This window comes from Pempheris klunzingeri, chromosome 3 (assembly GCF_042242105.1).
Source record: "Pempheris klunzingeri isolate RE-2024b chromosome 3, fPemKlu1.hap1, whole genome shotgun sequence".
Lineage (NCBI taxonomy): Eukaryota > Metazoa > Chordata > Actinopteri > Acropomatiformes > Pempheridae > Pempheris > Pempheris klunzingeri.
Window position 1 is genome coordinate 2359708 of NC_092014.1, and position 26562 is coordinate 2386269.

Genomic DNA, 26562 nt, shown 5'->3' on the forward strand with positions numbered 1-26562 from the left:
TATTATTAATGTGTTTGTGAGCGATAGAAGAATGTTTCCCCTCTCAAAAAACCGTTCTCCATTTAACAAACAGAAGCCGAAAGTCTTGAATGTTAAAAGGAATAATTTGTCTAATTTCAGCACAAAGAGCAGAAAACCTCCGATGTTCACCGACGGGACTGTTGGACAAAAAGCACAGGTGTTCACAACAAAACTGAAACTAAAGCAGCTGAAGTGGACTTCACCGGTCATCAATCATCAAATGATTATTCACAGCTGTGCTGATAACACACTAATCTTACTTCTCGGGATCAATACAGCTGTTTGATAACGGAGTAAAATTCAAGCACATTTCCAAACTCAGACTTCACCATCACATCTAAACTGTTATTTTTATAACTGCAATTGTGAAAAATAAAGTTTACAGAGTTGGAATGTGATGAGAGACGCCAGGACGCAAACAAATATGGCAAAGGGATCGTTTAATTTAAATATTGATAAGATTGTTGGTTTAAATCAGTGACCGTTGAGCCGAAACGCCAGATTAGGTTGAAAATAAAGGAGGATATTTGAAGTGAACGTTAAATAGAACTCCAAACTTAGGAGACAATCCCTGATTTGTATCATCGCTACGAAAAACAGAGGTGTAAATTTGCTGTGTTACCATGGTGACGGACTGTTTCCTGCCCCTAAAGCCAACAGAGGACAGAACAGAGCTAACCGGGCAGAAGAGTGACGTCAAAATTTGGATTTCAAATCAGGATGTGATCAGAGAATGAGATGTGTGCGAGCAGGTTTGATGATGACGGCGCTTCACCCGGCTGAATCTTTGCTGAGGATCTATGCAGTGGATCACTTTGACTGTTAATCGTTCACTCTGATCAAAGTCTGACAGGCACAGATCTGAGAACGTGGAAACATTTTTTATTACTTCTCTGTGCTTTGAAAGCACTTCTGGTTTGACACCCAGCCTTCAGTACTCCTGGGTTTCACACTGTTATAACCACAGACTGCATTTAAGAGTTTTGGCCGTCGCCATCTGCCTCTGATTGGTTAATTTAAAGCCCCGCCCCTCCTCTTCCTGGTGTATCTTCCTCTAAATGGGACCATGATTTACTACATGAACGTCCTGCTGTGCTGAAGAAGACTGTAAACTAGAGACTGAGAGCAGAAACTGTTCACTGAGCTGATAAATCAGGAGAGAAGTCGCCTCATTGACTTCCATCCAATCAGACTTCTGTTTGCAGTCGCCCCCTGCTGGACACTAGAGAGAGCGCAGGCTTAAGGCACTTTGAGAGGCTACGTACTCTCCCTTTACACAGTCTGTGGTTACAACACGATGATCTGAGCTGGTTTACCGTAGACTAAAGTCAGTTTTGCTTCTTAAATGAGAGTCCGGAGCCTCTCAGCACTCCGTCAGTCCTGCTGGGGGCTGTTTTATCAGCAGAAGTGAGGAGCAGCGTGTTATTGAGTCTGTGCGGGCCTGGGGGGGCGGGGGGGGAGAGTCGGCTGTCGGCTACGAAAGCTTCAAGCCTTGAACGTTCGTTCTCAGGTTCAGCATCTGCTTCTCCTGCCGCACTTTCTCCTCCTTGAACGCCACCTTGTTGGCTTTCTTCTCCACTCTCCTCTCCTGTTGAAACACACACACACAGAATCTAACACACTGTACAGCACAAATACTTTCATGTCTTAACCATTAAAAAAAAAACAAACAGTACTAATGATGCTCTTCTTTGGGTAAATATTTGGATCCAGGTTGTCGTGTTTGCAGAGTAAACACTGAATGACCTCTGGTGTAATAAATCACTGACATAAAACCTCTGACTGAGCTAACTCATGTTCATGTAATTTTTACATATTTGTTGGGTTGAAATGGCTGTTTGGAACAAAAGCTTTTAAAGAGTTAATCCAGAAGATCACCTCAGCTGGCAGCCACGAAATGGGCTGCGACGCTGCTCAGATTGTTACTCCAGCTGTCTGACAACATTGTGGAAAGGATCCCTACAGAGATAGACCGCACTCTTCAAAGCCACCAGACTCCATTGAGGAAAACAGCAATTTTACGCAGCAGTTGCTGGTCAGCCACTGCCTCGACCGGTTGCTTGTTTGCATTTGTGTGTGACTTTGGTGTTTCAAATAGTTAGTTTGGATCCAAAACAATATTTGTTTAACGCAAAATTCTACAAACAAACTAACCAACCGAGGCAGCAGCAGACCAGCAGCTCCTGTGCTCTGTTCTCTAAAATCCCTGTTTTAGTGAATGTAGTCTGGTGTGTGTGCAGAGAGCGATATAACGGCTGTTTGTGGTTAAACCAAAAGGATCTTCCAGGTCTCTCTCTGTAGGGATCCTTTCCATGATGCTGTCACACACTGAGAATAACACTCTGAGCCTGTCAGTGGATCAAACAAGCTCTTTTAGTGGTTCTAAGGATTACAGTGCAGCCTGTTTCACGAGGTGATCTACTGGACTAACTCCAGAGAACAGGAGGATAGTTTGTAGATCCCTGAATGACCCTTTTAAAGAATCTACTCTCTCTCTCACCTTGCGTTCTTCCTTGATGGCCTGTTTCCTGGCTTTCCTCTCCTCTTTGCCCTCCTGCTTGTCGCGGGGCTGGGTGGAGACGCGAGGCAGGTCCGAGTCGTTGATCCTCGCCATGCGCTCCGCCTGCTTGGCGGTCAGGCCTCTCTCAGGGAGGACGTCCAGAGGGATTCCCGTCTTACCGGACACCCGGATCGGCTTCGTCTGAGCGCACAGTTAACAAAAAAAGGGGGTCGATTCAAATCTTATTTCGGCCTCTACGTTGTTCTAACCCCATGAACATTTGCACACTCTTGTCTTTACATCCTCTTCTTTTAAAACACTGTACACGTCTTCATTTTAGAACATAAACATAAAACATAATAGTATTTGTTTGCTTCTTTCTGACTTTGTTTATTTTGAATATTGTCGTGACTTGAAGTGGAAAAACAGGAACTTCCTCCTGTTTAGCTGCAGAATTTTCACATTTAATAGCAGGTAAAAGTCTTTTCATACCTTTGGTGGCTCTGGGATGACTTTGGGGCGGTTATATATGTTGGAGTACGTGCCTGCAGACACATAAAACATCACATTAAACACTGAACATTATATCAAGTTGTCTCAATGACTTTTTCTTCTTCATCTATCAAAGCTGCTGTACAAACACTTTATTGAACTCTACTAGGAGCATTCAACTTTCACACAGCACTTCTGACATTTATCTGTGTTTTATTACTGCAGGAGTTGACACATGTTTTACTGCACTGGAGCAGATAAACAGGTGAGACTGTGACCTTCGGCCCCCAGTTAATCTGAAAGGACTCAGCCAACAGATAAACACACTCTAGTCCACCTTTTTCTTATCAGAGTCCTGTTCTCTGACTCCACCGATGCAGAGGGACGATGTTACAGCTCATAAACCTGTTTAGATCTATAAACTTTACAGCAAAGTGACCTTAAAGAGGAAATCAAACTCACTGATGATGGTTTCACAGTCCCACTTCTCTTCTGGAGCCTGGATGACAACAGTTTCCATCTGCTCTTCCTCCTCCTCGTCTTCCTCCTCCTCCTTCACCACAGGCAGCTCTCTGGGGCCCAAGTCATCAGGCCTCTGGTACCTGAACCCAAACAAAACACAAATTAGACGGTTGGCTGAGACCTCTGGTGCTTTTTAGGACAACTGCACCTGATCACAGTAGGTCCACTAAAAGAGCTTGTTTGATCCACTGACAGGCTCAGAGTGTTATTCTAAGTGTGTGACAGCATCATGGAAAGGATCCCTACAGAGAGAGACCTGGAAGATCCTTTTGGTTTAACCACAAACAGCCGTTATATCGCTCTCTGCACACACACCAGACTCCATTCACTAAAACAGGGATTTTAGCTCACAGAACCCAGATGTTTCTGGTCTATCGCTGCCTCTGTCAGTTAGTCTGTTTGTGTTACTGTGTGTTACAAAAATGTTGTGTTTGATCTGAACTAACCATTTAAAACTCCAATATCATATAATAACACAAACAAAGTAACTGATGGAGGCAGCAGGAGACCAGCAACATCTGGGTTTGGTGAGGTAAAATGACTGATTTTGCCTATGGAGTCTGGTTGTTTTGAACAGAGTGATATAATGCAGTAGATCCACTAAAAGAGCTTGTTTGATCCACTGACAGGCTCAGAGTGTTATTCTAAGTGTGTGACAGCATCATGGAAAGGATCCCTACAGAGAGAGACCTGGAAGATCCTTTTGGTTTAACCACAAACAGCACACACACCAGACTACATTCACTAAAACAGGGATTTTAGAGAACAGAACAACTGGGGACTTGATGTTAAAGTCACACAATAACACAAAATAATTGATCAAGGCAGCAGAAAGAAGAGCAATCTATCTATCTATCATTTTCATTGTTTTTATTATTGCCCTTATTTGTCTTTTCCTCTCTTCCTCGTCTTAAATTCATTATTATCTTCGCTTTTGTTCGGCTCTCTGCTGTTATTTTGCTCCTTCAGTATCCTGTTTCGCTTTGTCTGTCAAAGCACTTTGTAAACTATATTTTTAAATGTCGCTATACAGAAATGATGGGCTCTCTCTGTAGGGATCCTTTCCATGATGCTGTCACACACTTAGAGTAACACTCTGAGCCTGTCCGTGGATCAAATGAACAAAGGATGATGTTGCAGCCAGTTTAAAGCAACTTTAAACACTTTTTTTTTATCATTTTGAACTGAAAATATGTATTAATATGGAGCCCCAGTTTAAAAATACAACCTTTAACTGAATCAGAGGACACGAGGACAGAACTAACTCACTCCTTCTCCTTCTGGATGAAGTAGTCTTTGATGACCTCCTCCAGACGGGCGCTGTCCGGCACGATGAAGCCCTCCAGCTCGGCGTTGTCCAGAGCGCCGATCTCATCGTCATCGAACTGCTCGTAAAACTGGAAACGACGACAACACAAAATAATCCAACCGGTCCAGAGCTGGATTTGTCTGCATCATCACAGTTCTAACCTTTACTGCTTTTAGTGGTTGTTTTTTTTAAATATTACTTTAAATACAATTACAAAAACAACCACTATTAGGATTATCATCGTTATTATCATTAGGAGAATAACGGTTCCATTTTCTATTTAAACTTTTTCTTTCACTACTGAAATAAAAACACAAGGACGAATCATCAGACCTCATTTCTTAGTATTAGATTAGATGAAATATCCCTTTATTAGTCGCACGGCCGGGAAATTTAGCAGCAGAAGTGGATCATCAGTACTATTGATAGACTATCGAGTGTTAAAAGATTAACAGATCATTGGTTTTATACCCCGACAGCTGTCATCTACATGTTTAACAGTTCTCCTATAAGATAGAGGAGAGGAGAGGAGAGGAGAGGAGAGGAGAGGAGAGGAGAGGAGAGGAGGAGAGAAGGAGAGAAGAGAAGAGAAGAGAAGAGGAGAAGAGAAGAGAAGAGAAGAGAAGAGAAGAGAAGAGAAGAGGAGAGGAGAGGAGAGGAGAAGAGAAGGAGAGAAGAGAAGAGAAGAGAAGAGAAGAGGAGAGGAGAGGAGAGGAGAGGAGAGGAGAAGAGAAGGAGAGAAGAGAAGAGAAGAGAAGAGAAGAGGAGAGGAGAGGAGAGGAGAGGAGAGGAGGAGAGAAGGAGAGAAGAGAAGAGAAGAGAAGAGAAGAGGAGAGGAGAGGAGAGGAGGAGAGAAGGAGAGAAGAGAAGAGAAGAGAAGAGGAGAAGAGAAGAGAAGAGAAGAGAAGAGAAGAGAAGAGGAGAGGAGAGGAGAGGAGAAGAGAAGGAGAGAAGAGAAGAGAAGAGAAGAGAAGAGGAGAGGAGAGGAGAGGAGAGGAGAGGAGGAGAGAAGGAGAGAAGAGAAGAGAAGAAGAGAAGAGAAGAGAAGAGAAGAGAAGAGAAGAGAAGAGAAGAGAAGAGAAGAGGAGAGGAGAGGAGAGGAGAGGAGAGGAGGAGAGAAGGAGAGAAGAGAAGAGAAGAGAAGAGAAGAGAAGAGAAGAGAAGAGAAGAGAAGAGAAGAGAAGAGAAGAGGAGAGGAGAGAAGAGGAGGAGAGGAGAGAAGGAGAGGAGAGGAGAGGAGAGGAGAGGAGAGGAGAGGAGAGGAGAGAACAGAACAGAATAGAATAGAATAGAATAGAATAGAACAGAACAGAACAGAACAGAACAGAACAGAACAGAACAGAACAGAACAGAATAGAATAGAATAGAATAGAATAGAATAGAATAGAATAGAATAGAATAGAATAGAATAGAATAGAATAGAATAGAACAGAACAGAACAGAACAGAACAGAACAGAACAGAACAGAACAGAACAGAACAGAACAGAACAGAATAGAATAGAATAGAATAGAATAGAATAGAATAGAATAGAATAGAATAGAACAGAACAGAACAGAACAGAACAGAACAGAATAGAATAGAACAGAATAGAATAGAAAAGAACTCCTTAATTATCTCCACAGGAGGGAAATTCCATCTGCAGCAGACTCATCAAAACAAAACACACGACTGAGGAGAAAAGAAAACTAGGAGTGTGTCTAAAGTCTAAAGCCTCTCACGGCTGAACGGACTTCTGGTTTCGGTGCCGTGTGGCAGAACAGAAATGTGCCTACTGGACCGACAGCATTAACGACAACATGACACATTCCCTGCAGCCTCTGGGTCCAAATACTTAACTAGAATATAATAATAACATTTTAGTTGACACCAAAACACGACGACAGAAGAGAGAGAGACACTGATGACTGTTGGAGACGTCGTCTTTACACGTGTCTGTTTATACGAGGCTGAACGCTGCCACACCAGAGGCTTCGGGAAACAGAGGATTTTCCAGTTCTGCTGGTATTTTTTATATTTAGACACACGCAGGCAGGCAGGTGAAGAGACAAAGAAAAAAAATAAATAAATACACAGAGGAATCGTCAGACCTGCTTTTGTCTGCAAAGGTTCAAATCAAAAGCTCATTTCAATCAATTTTCAGTTCACAGTTGAATTTGAGACACTCGAAGATCATATCAGATTAGATTAAATATTCCTTTATTAGTCCCACGGCCTAGTAACTAGTAGAGAAACAATCTAAGCACGAGGAATAGAGGAATAAATAATAATAATAATAGTAAATGTGGGAATATAAAATAGTTAATTAATTAATTATCTTATATTTTCTCTCAGATTTTTGCATTTATATTTATTATCACCTGTTTTTGCACTAATTCTTTTACTTTATTTCTCCTCTGTTGTTAAAATAAAGTCTCTTTTCTTAAAGTACAAGTGACTTGACTTTGTATTGAGGCACAGCAATCGAGTCAAAGCACTCGGGTTCGTTCCTCCGCCGGCTTTAATGTAGATCCCGCTGAGCGTACCTGAAGCTGTTGGAAGTCATCAGACAAAAGACAAAAGACAAAAAGCAGGCGTTCACCTTCTCGAAGCGGTCGTCCAGCAGGGTGAGCTGCTCGTTCCTCCTCATCACCGACGACGTCATCGAGTACTCCGTGAACCGACTCTTCGTCTCCTCGTCCATGAACAGAAACTCTCGCCCGCGGCCGCCCTCCTCCGAGTCCTCGTCGCCCGAAATCCCACCTTCAGAGTCGAAGTCGCCTTCGTCGTCCGTGTCCTCCCACTCGTCGTCCTCCCCCTCATCACCTCTGTCACAGGTAAACAGGTAAATGTCCTTTCATTCTGTATCTGCTGGACAAACACACTGAATAATCCTATTAATCGTGTTTCTGCCTGGAACTGCATCCACTATTCTTTAGCTTTAGCAGCTTTGCAATTAAAGGCACAGTCTGTTATTGGTGGAAATTCTCATCAAACAATCAATAAGTGAAATAGTTTCCAGTTAATGCAGCAAGACAGGATTAAGATATATTGAATTTTATTGTTATTGATTATGTTTAGACACTTTTTATATGTATTTTAACCTTATAAAGGTGGCCGGCCGGCTCCCCCCCGCCACAGGAGGAGCTGTTTGTATGTTCCTGCTTAAATCGATCTAAATTAAAAACTATGATGGATGAAGAAGTCATCCTTTTTGCAGCAGAAAGCTCAGACATCGTTCTTGAGTTGTATGTCGGTGTTGCAAGTTGGGGCCATGGGGGGGGGGGGGGGGGGGGGACCAGCAAAAATAACGGTGCCAAAATATTTTAGAATCACTCAAATGATGAAGCCGTCGAATGAATTAAAGTTCTCACTTCATGTCCGTCGCTCCGCTCCCGCTGTTGGCTCTGATGATGAAGTCGTCGTCCAGCAGGTTGTCGGGGTCGTCGTAGTCAAAGTCTTCGTCGAGAGCGGCCACGATGTCGGGGTCCATGTCGAGCCGAGGTCCTGAGGGACAGAGAAGAAGCTCTCGGATGGTTTGTGTGGCTCTTTAAGAGGAAGACTGGAGCACATTCAAGGTACCTAAACCAGAAGTGTTCACACTCTGGAAGCTAAATGTTTACTATCACTGCAAGAAATAAAGTTTACAGAACTTCATACCCAGTTAATTCAGTGTTAGATTAGTTTAGTGTCACTTTGTTTATTCCACCAGCTGTTCATATTAACTTTAATTGTTTGATCCTAATCATTACCTGCACTATAAAGCAGCTTCAGCAGTCAGGCTTGGCTTGACAAACACTAAACTCATCAGAGATGACAGGCGTCACAGCTGTCTCTGCTCTCTGCCTCAGGCTCTGTGAGCGCCCACAGAAAAGGAAGCGTTTGATGCATCAGTTGACTTTTTAAGCACAAAATAAATAAAAAGAAGCTGATTTTTAGATTAGATCTTTAACCGGCTTCATATCACTGCCATGTGGGCATCATGCACAAACAAACATTCCTCCGTGACGCTTGCATCCTCCTCATCCAGCTCGGTGTGCATTCAAATAAATAACTGACTTAACAATAATGATAAAATGATGCAACAAAACCCTGAAGCAGCTAAATATCATCCTTCCTCTAAACGCAGCAACAGTTTAACATCGTCTGTTTCCAAATAAAACAGTCAGGATACAATCCTGTCTGGAACAAGCACAAGGTTCCCTTTAAGGCTCTAAGTCACAGAATAAAATGTAAAGTATATAAACTGATGGTGAAATGATTACAGCTGTAGTTTTTTCCCAGACTGTGTTGTCATAAAGTAGTTGATGTCTTTCTAAAAGGTGAGCGGCTGATTACCTGAGACGGGAGCTGCTTTGTTCAGAAGTCCCACCTCCTCCTCAAACTCTGAGGCGAACACTGAAGACGGCAGGTTGATGGAAGCTGCCTGTTCATCAAACACAACAGAAATCGTTTCAGAGCTGAGCTTTTGTTCGTTCTCGTCGTTTTCTTTCAGATAAAAGTCAGATTGTTGCTTTGTGCAAAACACGTCCAACCCTGAAAATCCCACTGGGCTCCGTCCTTCCTGTGGCTTCACGTCCCAGCGGGAGCACTTCAGGAGCTTCAGGAGCTTCAGGAGCGCTTCAGGAGCTTCAGGAGCGTTTGGCCTCGCTGATCAGTTGACTTGCTCAGATTTTGTTAATTTCATAATTTTCCAGTGATTTTCTTGCTTCTAACAGGATCAAACAGGCTGCGTTTCTTCTTCTTCTGCCGCTTTAAAATGTGTTTCTTGGATGTGTTTCCTGCTTTGTTGTGCTGCAGCTACAGACAGCAGCTAAAGTCAAAGTGTTTCTCGACATTCAAGATGAACCTCTGGTCCTCCATGATGTTAAAAACTCTCACCAAAAAAAAAGATCAGCTCCAGCAGCCTGAACGAGACACAGACGCTCTCGGTGGGATTTTACCTCTATATATAACCAGTTCTATGTACAAAATCTACTTAAATTATACTGAAAAAAAGCTTCAATTTGGATTTAATTCAGTCATTTGGGGTCCTGTTAGAATCACTAAGAAAAGCAGCAAAAGTTGGACTAAGACATTATTTTATGTGTTTCACAATTCAGGGATTATTATTATCATCATCATCATCATCATCAGGGATATTATAATCATATGGATATAATTAGATGAAGGTAAAAATGCTTGACTTGGTGGTGCCATTAACACAAAAACTATCCAGTACTTTGTTGATCCAGAGTTAAACTTTCCACCAAACTTCACCGAGGTCACGGTGAAACACGTCCTCCAAACCGGAGCACAAACAGTGGAACAAACTGAAGTTTAGAAAAAAGACAAATGTAGCATCGGAAACCTTTCCAGCTCTGTGAAACTCTTCAGTGTAAACTTACAGGAACGGCCTTCACCGCGTGACCGTCCTCCTCGTTCTCCTCATCTTCATCGAGGAGATGAAGAACTTGCCGCTCGGCGTGCGAGGGGCCGGCCGCCACCAGCTCATTCACACCGGACGCCTCCTTCAGGTGCTGCAGGTAGTTGTAGTCATCGTCGAAGAACACGCCGTACTCCCTCTGCTCCTCGCGCCTCTTCTCCACTTCTGCCTGAGAAATATCAAAATCACTGTGTCACATTAGACAGATCACTTTTAAAACCAAACATTGTTGGATTAATTAAAGGAAAACTTCAGTATGTTTAAACCTCATTTTGGTGTTTAAATGAATGATGGGTACAAAAAGTCCAGTAGATCACCTCAGCCAGCAAACGCTAACGCTCCTGATCACAGTAGGTCCACTAAAAGGATCCCTACAGAGAGAGACCTGGAAGATCCTCTTGGTTTAACCACAAACAGCACACACACCAGACTACATTCACTAAAACAGGGATTTTAGAGAACAGAACACAGGAGCTGCTGCATCAGTTAGTGTGTTTGTGTTGTTGTGTGACTTTGGTGTCTTTAAAAGATTTGACACAATATTCGTGTAACGTACATCAACCCACCTGGTCTGCTAACGTCATGAACTAGAAATACAGTTGGTAACAAGGAAATAATCATTAAAGACGAAGCAAGTAACTTTCAACTAAACTGCACGTCGCTGTACTTCACTGGACCCTGCCATGGACGTTGCTATGGTAACTAATTGGCTGCTTAACGAGCACAACAGGACACCGAGAGGAAGATGATGTTTACTAAAAGACCACACAGCTAGCCGGTACCTTGGCGGTGGGCAGGAGGACGTGCTGGGGGGCTTTCTCATCTGCAGCCAGCGGGTCCTTCTGACTCCTGTGGACGAGGTGAAAGGTCACGGCCTTCTTCTTTTCGATGAACGACTTCTTCTTTCGATGAGGCTGCAGGAGGCAAACACAGAGGTGAATGGTGCATCTCAACACCAAGCTGAAGAGCATCCTGACACTGACCTCCTCCAGGAGAAGGTCAGCACCAGCTCATCGATTCAAAAAGGTCACTTATAAAGCAAATATGCTAAACATTCTCTGATTTCAGCTTCTCAAATGTGACGCTTTGATGCTCTTCTTTGTTTCCCATCATTGGAACTTAAACTTTTTCATCACCTTTGGCTCTGAGAACCTGTGACGGGTATTTCCAGGATTCCTACACATTTTCCAAAGTCAAATTCAAGCACTTCAAGGTGCATTTTCAAGCTTTTCCAGCACCTCACAGCTGTGAATTGAATGTATTCAAATCAATTAGTTTTACTTGGACTTGGATCTAAAAAGTGATCTCTTCAGTCAGATATTAGTGTGTAATGTTCAAACATTAGTGAACATTTAAGAATTTCCAGCACCTGTACTAACTAACTGTATTTTTCACAATTTTGTTGATTTAAAAACTTGAACTGTCAAGTTTCAATGCTAATTTTAGACTGAAGACACTTCTGAATCCTCATCAGCAGCCAGTTACAACTCCACATGCTGATGAAAACCATGCAACATGATCAAAAGCTCCGTAGCACCAACTAAACAGACAGTGAGGTCACATTCATCACTTGTCAGATTAATGAATAATTAAAGAAGCCATTAGTAGCAGTCAGAGGTGTATCAGCAAAGAACCCCACATTTTTTATTTAATCACAAACAGCTCAAATGGCTCCACATTAATCCATATTACACCATTCAGGAAGGGTTTTTTTTATTATCTATTTCTCCTTTCATAAATGCATCATTAAATACTTCAGCTTCTGTACCTGAGCTGGCATTTTAACACACCCCCTCATTATGAGCTGTGCCATTAAAGAACCTCTGCATGAATCTGGTGTGTGTCCCCAAATCTCAGGTGCAGAATTTAAATCCACACTTAATGTTTGCACCTCCAGTGTAAACCTGAGTAGGATGACCATCACATTATAAGTTAACTAACTTTGGGTAGGTAAGGATCTCAATCTGAACCTCTGGTGCTAAAGACAACAACCTCCAAATGTTAGAATTTCATTTTCAACCAAATAACTTTAAGTGTCGAGAAGAAAACAGCTGCAAAAACAAGAGCGATCAAGGCTGCAGCTTTCTAAATGTAATCATGTCCCTACAACACAAACTGACATTTAGTTAAACACATTATTTTCTCCCAGTAGAGTCTTTTTACATGGACACACAGCAGAGTGGTTAGCCACAGTTAGCTAACAGGGCTAGCTTAGCTTTATGAATTGTCATCTTACCATTTTGTTCCGGACTTTCTGAAAGTTTCCTTCAACTAGTCGAGTTTGAAAAGATCCTAAAACCTCGAAGTGCAGAAAGCTGTTGAGACAAATAACCGTTTAAATCCAGAAACTGTGGTTGTTGTTGTTCATCCACGTTAGTTTCCCCTTCACCATGCTGCTGCTGCTGCCCTTCCTGGAAAGAACCACTTCAGAGAAGAACGGAGGGGGGTGAAATCGTTATTAATATCTTTTTATATGTAAAACACGTGTAATAACGTTTAATTCTTAACACAAAAATAAAGTAAATAATCTATAAATGACCGTAATTCGATATGCATGTTTATATTTACAATATAATCCATATTATTGTACACTGTAGTTGCATCACTCCTACATTATATATTGTTGGTATAGTCCAAAAGGGCATAGGTTCTTCCTCTATTAATAGAAAACCAGTTTAAAGGCGCAGTACCGCCACCTGCTGGACTGGACGGAAGCGCAGTGGCTGCATAAAGGGACGACAAAGCAGTCAGTTTCCTCTGTTTCCTTAAATTAGTTAATTAAATGTTTATGTAATTTCCATTATAGCTTCAAGATTTTCAAATGCAATGTGTTAATTTTCATGTGCAAAAATTATTTATTTTTCATTTCACCGTACTCATCAATATGCTGCACACGTGTTTCCATGAAGAGTGAAAGGTGTGAATAGTGTAAATATTTATCATTATTACATTATTACTACTGTATTTTTCTTATTCTGTCTTTTTGTGGTAATGTCCTCTTGTTTTAAAGGGTAAATAATAATTATTGTTCCATGAAAATACATTTTGATGAATCACAAAAACCAGATATTTATTCAAAATTTATTCCAGTTCACAAAGAAAATTAAACAGTGTTTTGTCCAAAGGAGTAAATCAGCAAATTTTAACATTTTATCCCCCCGTTTTATTCAACACTACAGCACAGACAGAATCTCATATTATTCAGATTAATGATAATAATCTGAAAATCCAACAGGCTGCACTCGCTTTGTTCTTCTGCCGGCTTCTGTTTGCTTCCAGCGTCTCCTCAGACGTTCATCGACAGCATCAGGAACTGAGAGCAGGAGAGAACACAAAGGTTTGTTCAGTCAGACATAAACACTGAAATTAAATCAAGTCCCAGGATCATTAAAAGCTGAGTGTGTTTGAGGATTAAGAGGACAAAGATGCAGAATAATCACAGCACCTGCACGAACCTCAGGTGAGCTGAAGCAAACGGCTCACGGTAAAGCTGTTTACTTTTGGTTTAACTGGGCAAAGAAATCCAGAAGAAGCTTTCAGCATGTTGTGATCAAAGAGGTCGCACACAAAACTGTTTTCAGGCTTTAGTAAACCCACCAGGTGACAGGAGCCATGTTGGATGATGCTAACAGTTTAGCTTCTGCTAGCCATAATGTTAGCCGTAATGTTAGCCGTAATGTTAGCCACTGATTCAAGTTCATGTTCAAGTAACGACACATAACTGAAGCTGCTGACTTCATTTTCCTGTAATATCTAAATGTGTCGACGTGGTTTGTTAAGATACGTGCGTAGATTTAGCATAAAAACAAGTGGTGATTGTGGCTAATAGTTTAGCCTACAGCTAACCACAATGCTAGCTAAAAGCTTGTGGCTGTGGCTAATTCAATTTTTTCTCCTTTTTTAGTATTTTTTTTATGACTTTTGGGGGCATTTTTCATGGTTTATTAACTAGGAAAGACAAGAGGAAAGAGGGGATGACAGGCAGCACAGGTCGGTCTACGCCTAAATGGTATGCGCTCCACCAGGTGAGCTACCTGGACGCCCGGCTGTTAACTCAAGTTCATGTTTATGTAAAGACATATAATGATTTGGATGATTGACACTGCAAACTTCCCTCTTCCTGTCATATCTAAAGGTGTTGCAGTGGTTTGTAGATTCACCCTGAAAGCAGGCGATGTTGAAAGCTACTAATAGCTTAGCCTCAAAGGCTGCAGCTAATTCCACTTAGCGTTTATGTAGCTAATGAATCAGAATCAGAATTCCTTTAATAATCCCCAAAGGGAAATTGCTTTTTTGTTACACACAGCTCCAAAAGACTAAGAATAAGAATTAACTTCAAACACAAAGTAAAATATAAATATATATATATATATATATGGTTATATAAATATAAATAATGTATAAATATAGTAATGCTAGCTAACGTTAGCGCCTTGAACAACAGTATACCACCTCAAAGGGCTTTATAGGTCCACTGGTAACGCTAGCTATACAGTAAAACAGCATTTAAAGGTACAAACTTCATTTTCCTGCACGGACAAAGCGCCTGCTAATGCCCACGCTTGGCTGGTGGGAGGAGGGCAGCAGCATATAGGGCTGCATATTTCAAATTCTTTCAAATTTCCTTTAGTCTTTTCCTGTGAACATCCTCTCCCAGCTTTAAAGGTTGTGGTGTTACATGAATTTGTTTTTACCTGCAGTATGTTCATCTTCACACGTCCCCTCTTGTTTCCGTCCAGAGCCTGGAAAGCTCCTGGATCGATCAGAGAAACAGCTCCAGTCAGCACAAAGTGGAAAACAACTTTCCAAACGTTGATTTTGACCCAAATAAACCTCTACTGGGATCGTTTTAATGTAGCTATGGTGTTTGCTTTACGCACTGAACATGTTCTCCAGACGGACGATGCAGGTGAGGTAGTCGTCGAAGTCGATGTCGTAGGCGTTGTCAGCGAACCTCAGGCCGACCAGCTGCAGGAGCCTGTTGTTCAGCTGCATGCCTTCATGGAAATAAAGCAGCACCTTTCAAATACTTTGAAATACACAAGATTGACACCAAAAACTAACTAACTAAATAATTCCCCAAAAAAACAAATGACTTATTTTCATTGGCTGAAGTGCTGTTTCTGCTACAACCACTATTAGTTGTTGCAATACTCCTTTTATCACTTTGAGTGCTACAGCCTCAATTAAAACTACTTTTACAACCACTTTTTCTGTGACACTAAAATATAATATAATATAATGTAATATAATATAATGTAATATAACAAACACACTTTTGGACAAACTTTTCCAAAAAAAAAATCTCAGGTCTATTTCCTGGGTTTTTGCGGCGCTTTCAACTGCATCTCATGTTCTTCCTTTGTGAATGCAGTTTCCTCATTTATAACAGAGACTCAATCCACTAAGGAAGACTGTGAGATGTTGTTTGAAAGCTCCCGTAAAGGTTAGTAAGTGGACCAAGAGTTACATGTGTTTTGAAATCGATGTTCAATAAGTTAAACTAATGTTTAATATTTATATGTGAATAGAACATGTCTATTGGGTGCTTTAAAATAAGAAAATACTATATAAAGTAAAAAATAAAGTGTGCTTATAGTTCAAACGGCATCCCTTCGATTCTCACCTGCAGCTTTCAGAGCGATTCGAAGCTCGTAGGACGACATCTTCCCTGAGCGGTCGGTGTCGAACGACAAGAAGAGCATCTGCAACAACAGAAGTTCACCTGAAACTGTCTGAGCTGCAAAGAACCACAATCCCAAAACTTCCACCTCCAGAGCTGATTTACAGCAGTTAACAAAGGAAAGTGTGTGACAGCATCATGGAAAGGATCCCTACAGAGAGAGACCTGGAAGATCCTTTTGGTTTAACCACAAACAGCCGTTATATCGCTCTCTGCACACACACCAGACTCCATTCACTAAAAGAAGGATTTTACTGGGGCAGATATGTCAGTCACTGATCTACCGCTGCCACAATTGGCTATTTTGTTTTTGTTTTAAAGGGTTAGTTCTGTTCCAAAACAATAAATGTGTAACACACAACAACATGAAAAAACAAATGGATCAAGAAAGTGGTAGAACAGCAACTCCTGTGTTCTGTGAGCTAAAATCCCTGTTTTAGTGAATGTAGTCTGGTGTGTGTGCAGAGAGCGATATAACGGCTGTTTGTGGTTAAACCAAAAGGATCTTCCAGGTCTCTCTCTGTAGGGATCCTTTCCATGATGCTGTCACACACTTAGAATAACACTCTGAGCCTGTCAGTGGATCAAACAAGCTCTTTTAGTGGACACACTTTGATCGGGAACATATGCCTCAATAGGCCTCATATGCCAGCTGAGTTGATCCACTGGACCAATTCCAAAACTTGTAAAAAATATGTAAAAATAGGGTCCAGATTTAAAAATACCAGAGTTATGCTTCAAGTAAACCGTTTGTCTCCACTGTGATATTTCTATTTTTACTTAAAGTAAAATATGTGAGCTATTCCACCACAGAAATCAACACCTACAATCCACTTCTTCATCTTTTCCCAGAAGACCTTGAACTCTTGGAACTCCAGCTTCCCTGTGTTGTCCACCTGGTTTACTGTCAAGGCCAAGACTTTAAAAAGCATCGCATTAACCTGTTTATCCATTATTTTAAAATCATAATGCCATTTCCAATCTGTCGTGTACTTTGTGTTATCGGATTAATTTAAGACTAACAGAATAACTGATGCAGCAGCCATCATACTGTATGTACGTAAGTGAAGTGAGTTTTACTTATGCAGCCTGAAATCACACGTCAGTAATGCGGAAGGATACATCCATCAGGTTGATAATACTGTGGCAGGTGCTGAGACTCAGGCCGTCAAATTTGATCTCTTTTCCTACAGACAAAATAGAAAAAACAGTGAACATCATTCAACAAAACAATGACAACTGATGATGATGATATTTGTCATTTCGACTATTATTGTCACTCTGACCGTTAGATAATATAAAATAACAAAATAAAGATGAGTTAAGTCAAGAGTTAAAGTTATTTGTGAAGCACAATCTCCAATCTAAACAGACCTGCTGCCTTAAATGTCAGTGTTTTCTTTGTTTATCAGGGTGTTTCCTGATGTCTGTCAAGTGTTTGAGCAACAAAGAGCAATCATGTCATGAGGAAATAGAGAGTAAAGACGTTTAAATCACCAGCGTAGCTATAATAACAGATAAGATGATGGCAGAATCAATGGAAGAACAGAAGTATTAAAAACAAGAGGATCTCGAATGGACCCTTGAGGGACGCCATGCAGCACATCAGACTCACCAGATGTTTGAAATGAAACTAAACAGAATAACTGACAAAAAGACGTCAGCGTACTTTCATAGTTTTGTTCACTTACGTCTGCTCAGAACGCCGTTCAGCATCTGCTGGAGCTCTCTGACAGAGATAGCCCCGTCCTGCACGAGTTAACAAGAGAACTTCAATGCAGAATACAGTAAGAGACCTGGTCATCTGAATGAATGCAGTATATCAGTATATGAAAAGGATAAAGTTTACAGTTTATCCTTAAATTAATATTTTTCACCATGTTGCAAAGTGTAATATAATAATATAATATTTTTTATAACTCAGGTTTTATAACCTGATATCACCTTATATAAAAAATAAACCTGTGAGCAACCAGTTTCCTATTTACTCATCAAACAGACACGAAGCAGCATTAGTTCGGACTACTGTTTGTGTCCACCAGATGAATCTAAGTCCAACATTCGCTCTCCTTTGAGCTCCGGTTTGGTCTCCACCAACTCCTGAGACAAAATAACTGTTAAAAAGGTCTTAAAAACCACTCGATCCACTTGTTATCATTAAATTGCTTGTATTAGTTGTTATCATCATTGCCAGTGACACCTACCAGCAGGCCACAAGGCAGATATCACATAATAAATGTGTTTAACGTTGTGAAATAATTGCATTTTGTTTATGTTTAGGCATCAAAACTATTTTAATAGATTTAGGAAAAGATGATGGTTCGGCTTAAAATCCATGTGTTAGTTGCAAAAGTGAAGTTTCGTTATGCACAAAAAGCTATTTAAAGGATAACTGCTATTTTAGAGCCTATTTCTTATTTGTGGGACTAATAAAGGAATATCGTATCGTATCGTATCGTATCGTATCGTGTCGTGTCGTGTCGTGTCGTATCGTATCGTATCGTATCGTATCGTATCGTATCGTATCGTATCTTATCGTACAGTCTGAGTAAGTTGCTGCCTAACACTAAATGTAAATATGGGTTCTGGTTGATAACAGCCTCCTGAACCCAGTAGCAGGTTTAGTAAGGCCCTACCAGCCCATGTATTTGGGACAGATTTGTGATGACGACACCTCTAAAGCCCAGCCGCCACTATTTTTAAAGAAGATTAATATGCTCATGTAGGTTTACAGGTGCACGTTCACTTGAAACTGTTCCACCAGTGTTGTGAAGTGTGAAACTGTTTTCTTACCGAACCAGCCAGCTGTTCAAACAGCCTCCTCAGGCCTTTTTCCTCGTCTGATTCCTCCTCCGGAGGGCTGGGCATGGGCGGCTGGTGGAAACAACACAGCATCAGCACACGCAGCACCGGACGGCTGGATTGACTGAACGAGTGATCGATTATCAGTTCCAGGGTGATCTACTTACGTCTGGAAGGTCAGCGTCAACGTTGCTCCCCATTTCCCTGCGGAGGAGAAGAAAATGAATGGTAATTTAATTTAATATCTTGAAATGTCACCATTCAACAATTATTTGATGTTATCCCAAAGATTTTACTCTTAACAGACTGGGAAAGGAACTGAAGCTGCATGTAGACCAACAATGGACACTTTATACTCTCATATTATTCTTGGACAAACTTGATTGTGTGTTTGACTTATAAAAAGATAAAGAAGAAGAAATAAAATGTCCACAAAAAGAAACTACTAACAAAAAGAAAAGGAATGACTTTTCCCCTCAAATATCAGTTGTTGGTGTTAAATTGCGTTGAATTTAAATGTTTATCAAACTCAGCACAGAGCTGAGCACTCACAGAGCTCCAGCCCTTTTCTCAGAAAAGATCCTGACGAGGAAGTCGGCCTCATGGTGGGGCGGGAAGGTGGTGGGGACCAGCAGGTAATTCCCCGGAGGCAGCGTGAAGCGCTCTGAGACCTCCCGCATGTTGATGTAGGTCCTGCTGCGGGCTTTGGATGGATGGTAGCGGAAGAAATCTTTCCCCAGTTGGTCCACGTCATCTGGAGCCTGAACAGACAGACGGGAGATTCATTTAGTCTATTTATTCATTTAGCTAAAGGTCCTAAAGGTCCATTTAGGAGCCTCCTGGAGCTTTGGATCGTGTCATATGATCTTCATCAGCAGATGGATTTTGCTTGGAATTATAGATGTTCAAATCTGGACTTTTTAAAATCTTTTTAAGTTGTATTTTTAAGATTTCTTGTCAAGATCAAGCGGTGTGATTGGAAGCTCCAGACCAGCCACCAAATGCATCTTGAGATGAGGTTGTTTTGTCGACTGCTGTTTCCAAAGTCAAGGACTAAATCTGAACCTCAATAGACAAATTTAATATCTTTGAGCACCCAGTCAGTCTTTTTTTTAAAATCTTTTTTACCAATACTACAGATAAATGTATTTATATACTCATATATTCAGTGGATTCTTATTGCATACTTAAAATATGTATGTTTTGGCACATAGATGTGCTTACAGTAAGGATAAAAACACGTGTATCGTGCATAGATTGTATTTTATGTTATGTTTTATATTTGAAATAAGTCCAATTTAATATAGTCAAAAGAGTAGAAAGCTTCTGCGACCGAAAGTTTGAGAAACTACTCTGACGAGTTGTCAGGAAACACATTTCAAAACTTGTTGCAAGTTACTTTATTCAGAATAAAATGCTGTTGACACAGTTGAAAGAAAACCACCTGAAGAAGCATTCTGAGGCTCAAACAGGCTTCTTTCTGACCTCGTACACTGCAAAGCCGATGGTCTCCATGTCCAGGCCTTCCTTCCTCAGTTTGCGCCTGTTCTTCTGCATCAGAGCGATCACAACGCTGCACACGTCGTCGTCGTCGTCAGCGTCCTCCAGCTGCAGCTTGAACTGCGGGTTGGTCCAAAATGTGTCTGCAGATTGAAGGTGCACAGTTTCAGAGGGCAGTTTGGGACACAAACACCAACTGAGGTGACATGCACTTCCTTCTATCATCTTAAATGTTGCCAGGCAACCAAACTTCTTCATTCTGCAGTAAAGTGTGGTTGGATAAATAAAACATTTGGGGATCTCACCAACGTAGTTCCTGCAGCCTCCAGCAGTGGAGCCGCGGATCCAGCTTCCCTCAAACATGTTGACCTCCCAGTGGCGCTTTGTGTTGTCGGTCAGAGAGTCCGGGGTCATGTTGCAGATCTCCACCCGGTCGTAGTTCCTCTTGAAGTCGTCAAACTCCATCCTGGAGTCACAAACACCATCGCTGTCATCTCTCAAATACAAGTTCCCTTTTGTCACATTTTTGTCACAACTGCACTTTGCAAGCTTATGTAACTCATGAGCTCCTGCAGATTTCATTTGAAGTGAATGTAATAACTGTACACCATTCTTTTTTAAATTTGATTTCATTTTATTTTATTTCATTTTATTTTTAGATTTTTTTAATTTAATTAAATTCTTTTAAATTTAGTTTAATTACATTTTTTTAAATTTAGTTTAATTTAATTTTTTTAATTTAATTTAATTTTATTTTATTTTACAGTGGACGTTATCAACATTTCACACCCCTGCATGCAAATGTCATATTTGATGTACAGTCCTAATGTTAACAGGTTTCCAGCTCTTTAGTCTGGACTGAATTCATCACTTGGACTCACCAGAACTCCCCGTCCTCTGCTGAATTCTGCAGGATGCGATTTTTGTCCGCTCTGTCAATGTAATCCCACTCTGAGGATCTGAAACAGACACGAGACAAAACAATCTGTTATGACCTTAACATGCAGGAATCAGAAAGAAGCAATAAAACCAATACTTTTTTAGAAACAAGTGACTTTTCTACCTTAAATCTGTAGCACTGATGTCCTAACTATGAAATTTGAAAAGGCTCCACACTGTATTAACATCTTAAGTGATTTTGGCGGTTTGATGAAGGACCTGAAGTCAGGCCATATTATGTCTAACCTCCAGTGGGGACACTGAGGACCGTGAGGTTAATATCACTTCCTATAATGTTTTCCAGCTTCTTAAATTATACTTTCACTGTCAGAGAGATGTGGTACAAACCAAAAGAGCAGTCAAATAGAAGAGGAAGCTCCAGCACACCTCTCTATTACTGGCAAAAAAAACTTCATTGGTAATTCAACGTTTTGGTCCCCAGATTTTCATCAGGTAAAACTTTTAGACATGTTCTCCTACGCTCCTACAAGAAACTAAAGGTGTGCATGAACCTTTTGGTCATCTACCAGTTTCAAAACAAAAACAGGGACAGTTGTTTCATTTGATTTCATGAAATAACTGAATGCACGGATGATGCATGAGCCCAAAACAGCAACAGTGATGTAGAACACCTACAAAGAGTCACAAAATGACCCAAGAGACAGAAAACAACCACAGAGACACGCAAATCACCTACAAAGAGACGGAAAATGACAATTAAGGTGTAAAAAAGATGCTAAATTACTATAAAGACACACAAAACAACCACAGAGACACATGAAACGAGAACAAAATGACTATAAGGATGCAAAATGACAAAGAAAGAGAAAAACAACTACAGAGATGCAAAACTAAAGACACTAAACGACTGCAAGGAAACATAAAACAACTACAAAGAGTCACAAACTAACACAAAACAGAAGAAAAAGGAGTGCAGAGCAGTGAAAAACTACAAACTCAGCCATTACGAGTCTTTGAGAGTTGATTTGTGTCTGTTAGGGGCAGTTAGTCTTTTCACATGTACTGTGCCTACTTGTCACTCCAGGGTCCGTTCCACTCGACCTGACCCCAGGGGTTTCTGACCCGGATCAGCTGGACCGTCCTTCCTCTGTAATTCACCTGACAATCACAGAAACAGTTCGACATTGCTTGGGGCTTCGCTTGCTTTGTTGTTCTCACAGTTTTTCTAATTTGTCTCAAATATCATACAGAGAATTGATTCTCAACAAGAACTAAAAGTATCTTGATTTATCTCTGTTAGAAATTCTCTATCGTTTTCCCTTGTGACTTTTTAGACGTCTTGTGAGATTAAATCGGCAAGAAAGATTTATTTTTTAATCATTTTTTGGGTTTAGCCTTTCACCGAACTGTATTTGACGCTTGTTTCTCATGAGGCGTCTTTTATTAGTCGGAGAGGCTATAAAAGACGCTTAATGTGCGTCTTAAGTGAGAAAGATGCTTCAGGCTCCTTGTGAACGAGGTTTGTCTCCTATTATTTGACAATTTCATCTTTAATCTTCAATCCATTTGTGTTTTGTGCTTTATTTCATGTGTCAGTCTGCGCAGAAATACATAAAGTTCAACCAGATCTGGCCTCCTACCTTCTCCAGGCCTGTGATGGAGTACGCGTGTCCCTTCACCAGGCCGGTGGTCGTCTTGGCCTCGGACTCTGCAGAGCTGCTGATCTGGAAAAACACCCACAGAGTTTTACTACAGAAGGTCTGAGGCACCAAACCTCCTCGGTGAGGGTTAGCAGTGAGAAAAGGGGTTTAGGTGTTTACATCAATAGAGCATCCCATCATGGAGCCTCTGTCCAGGGCCTTCTTCATGATGGAGAACAGGTTGTCTGGAGCTTTCTTGGTTTCGTATACTTCTCCCACGCCGCCGGTAAAATCCTCCATGGCCTCCATGGTGCTGCCGCCTTTCAGGGACTCGTAGCTGCCGTGGAGTCTAAAATCAAGACGACAACACATCGCAAACTTAACTTACAACTTCAGTAACTTACAGCCAAGACTGTAAACTAGAGACTGAGACTCAGAAACTTCGCTGAGCTGATAAATCAGGAGAGAAGTTGCCTCATTTTCTCATTGACTTCCATCCAATCAGACTTCTGTTTGGAGCCAGTGGAGTCGCCCCCTGCTGGACATCAGCAAGCAATTTAGAAGTGGGTGAGAACAAACTCGAGCTAGCAGACCTGTAACCACCATATTTTTGGGAAACAGAACGAGGGTTTGAAGTTGCAAACACCCAACAACACACTAATATGATGGATGGATGGATGGAACCAATAGTATTGGCTGAAACTGATATGAGCATATGTCATATTTTGCTTTACATGAAGAGGAAATGATTAGATTTTGATATAAAAATACAAAGATCTGGATGTTTTGTGTGTTTTTTTGGCACACATCACTAATTAGATGCACAATATGAGGTTTAAAAAGGTCAATTACAGAGTTAAACTGTGATATGATTGTGAATTTAAAGGAAACAGAGAGTGGACGTAAAGACAAAGTATATTCTTTTATTACTTGGCGTAGGCTTTCTCCAGCAGAGCGCTCCAGAACTCGTTGTTGGAGGCCGAGTGAAGCAGGATGAGCTTATTTCTCACCGACGGCAGCCTGTCGTCCACCACAATGTCCAGCCATTTGTTGTGCTGCCAGAACTGAGAGGGAAACAGAGAATATGTCTCTTGAAATGCTGCTCTTCCTCTGCCTACAGCTCATTTATCAAATGATCTATAACACACGGATATAACTCCTGTAATGTCCTCCATGTTGGTGTCGGCCAGAATGCAGCAGCTCTCTGACCTTTTACAACCCATCATGGTCACTCGAGATCGAGGCTGAAGCACCAGAGGCGATCGTGCTTTTGTCTTTGTTGCACCTGAACTAAAAACTTTTATTCTTTGGCTTTTAGCGCAGTGTGTGAAACTCTCTATTCTTCTTATTGTCCTGCTGTTGTTGTTGTTTTGTCCTTTTTGTCTTTCAAACTGTTTCACTTACTGCGTTCCTACTTTATGTTTTCATTTCTGACGCCTGTCAGTCAAGTAAATTATCCTCATAATGTTTCCATCCCGTCCCACCCTGCTGTTGTTTCTTTATAATTATTGTATTCTGTGTATATAATGTTTCTTTTTGTGTATATACGGTTTATCTGTATATATTATGTGTATTTAATTTTCTCTTTCTTTAACGGTGTGTTTTATGTCTTTATGTCCTTTGAGCTGCAGTAACAGTGAAATTTCCCCACTGAGGGATCAATAAAGTTTATCTTTATCTTTAAACATGCTTCCAAAAAATACTTCTCTTTAAGCTGTAATATCTCCACTTTGGGGTCTGATAACGCTTCATGCTGCATAGTTTAGTCTTTTTTATTCAATTTCTAGACTAAAACTACATTTAGCAAAACATGAATTTGTCTTTAAACGCTTGCTTTCAATTATCAGCAACATTTAGTGAAAAGTAAAAGTGCTCATGTTGCAGTAAAATGTGTTTTCCTGTTATATCTGGTTTAACATGACTGCTGTATTAATGTGGATGTTAAATTTTACTGCAGTAGATGTTTACGGTCGTTTTAACTCCTTTATATCCTGTCAGGTAGTTTAATCTACAGCGATGCATCATGGGATATAAGATGGTGCTAATGGATGGAGGGTTCATTGACTCTATGTGCCACAGCGAGCTTCATATGGTTATTCCCATCCACTCTACATGAATCTGTTTGGGATTTTGTGTTTTTTAAAGTGTTATTTTGTCCCGATGACCATCAGGAAGTGCACGAGACACATCAGCCAATCAGACGACAGTGTACCTGGAAGTGAAAGATGCCGGCGTATCTGTGGTCAAACTCCTGGTCGTGGGGGACGACTCTCGCCAGGGTGTCTTTTTTAAGGGTCAAGGATGCGATGGCTGCCAGGAGCCAGCAGTCCCCTGTGGTGGCAAACAGGTGCATCATGGGTAAATGAATGAAAGGCGCACGGGAAAGAAACAAAAAGACTCGTGCAGGTAAGTGAAGCACCGACCGAGCTGTCCCTGGCAGATGTCTGTCCTGTCTGCATCGCCGACGATGAACTTGGGGTTGTCGCAGAGCTCCTGTGGAAACAGGAAAGGAACAGGTTGGTTTATTCAGAAGGAAAAAAGACAAAACAGACAGTTGAGACGTCACACAGGTGCCTTTGATAGGTGTGTTCACATTCCAGGCATATTAATCAGCCTGCAACACACAAAAACACACCAAACTCTGGTAGCTGAAGCATTTACTCTGAAGGCACGCCCAACAGAGAAATGTGGAGTCACTGTAAAAGGCGTGAGCGGTGAGTTTTCCACAGCTGAGGGCAGGTTAACGGGGTAAAGATGCTGGAAGTGAGCTAAAAAAAGACATCTTAGATTCAAAGAGACAATGCGACAAGCAAGAACATCGTAAAGATTAGATGAAAAACATCAAGAAAGCCTCCAGAAATGTCTTAAACAGGCAAAATCAAACCTCTGGGAACGACTTCTGAGCAGGTGCATGCTGTTTTACTGCAGGTTACACTGAGGCGTGTGGGGCTAAAGTCTGCGTACGGAGCTCAGAGTGAGGAAACGTGACTGTATTTACACTGTTTTCTAGCAGGACCGGTTTTGCAGCTACGGCTGGATGAATATTTGATTGCTTATTTTGTATTAAAAGCAATAAAACTAACTCCTAGATAGATTTCAGTACCTTAACATCACTCTGCATCATATATTCAGGCTGTGTCACAGACTTTACATTAGAATAGTGAATATGAGCAGCTTCATCACGTGGAATATTAAAACCCATCACAACACAGTGACAGAAACTCATCAGACAAGCAGTTCACTTAGAAAACACCACATTTCATTCATTCAGCGTTTCAAAAACCGGTCTGGTCTGGAGGTTTGGCCTTCAGAGGACACATATTTAGACTGTTTGGACGCTTCTCTTGCACAATCTGCTCACATGTTTGGATGCTGCTTTGACCAGACCGCCTCCTAAAGCCTGAAATCTAAACACTGTAAGATGTCACGTGTGGCTGCATACCTTGGGCCTCTTCCATTCAATCTGCACCGGCACGCTCTGGCTGTAGTAGAGCGAGGAGTCCGCGGCGGGGAAGTCCGGGTCCTCGAACAGGACCCCCTTCTGCAGACACTCCTGCCTCAGCTGCTCAAAAGACTTCCCGTCCGACTGGGTGTCCTCGGCCTTCCTGGCGCTCCTGCCATTTAAAGTGGACTGCAGAGGCATCTCCTTCTGGGGGGGGTGAAGCACCTCGGCGAGCAGAGAAGGAGACGTGAGGTGGTGTGTGATGGAGCCAGGCGCCTGCTGTGTGTTTGATGCAGGGACGACGAGCCTGTCGGGTTGGTAGGGCCGGACAGGGACACACCCTCCAGG

At 41.4% G+C, this 26562-nt stretch overlaps 2 protein-coding genes across 2 annotated transcripts; both read right to left on the minus strand.

The window, feature by feature from the left end:
- ltv1 (LTV1 ribosome biogenesis factor) lies at positions 1-12644 on the minus strand. The gene is made up of 11 exons (XM_070827570.1): positions 12484-12644; positions 11030-11161; positions 10210-10416; positions 9161-9248; positions 8197-8329; positions 7425-7650; positions 4805-4932; positions 3476-3615; positions 3014-3066; positions 2522-2722; positions 1-1609 (listed from the first exon to the last, which is right to left on the minus strand). The coding sequence occupies exons 1-11, from the start codon at positions 12484-12486 to the stop codon at positions 1496-1498; spliced, it is 1425 nt and encodes a 474-aa protein (XP_070683671.1). The 5' UTR covers positions 12487-12644; the 3' UTR covers positions 1-1495.
- Positions 12645-13312: 668 nt separating this feature from the next.
- capn9 (calpain 9) lies at positions 13313-26481 on the minus strand. The gene is made up of 20 exons (XM_070854773.1): positions 26215-26481; positions 25196-25265; positions 24985-25103; positions 23703-23836; positions 22953-23121; positions 22773-22856; positions 22205-22290; positions 21114-21191; positions 20538-20698; positions 20218-20375; positions 19285-19493; positions 18900-18936; positions 18724-18804; positions 17622-17679; positions 17053-17117; positions 16758-16826; positions 15874-15952; positions 15128-15244; positions 14942-15000; positions 13313-13560 (listed from the first exon to the last, which is right to left on the minus strand). The coding sequence occupies exons 1-20, from the start codon at positions 26413-26415 to the stop codon at positions 13534-13536; spliced, it is 2061 nt and encodes a 686-aa protein (XP_070710874.1). The 5' UTR covers positions 26416-26481; the 3' UTR covers positions 13313-13533.
- Between the last annotated feature and the right edge of the window lie 81 nt (positions 26482-26562).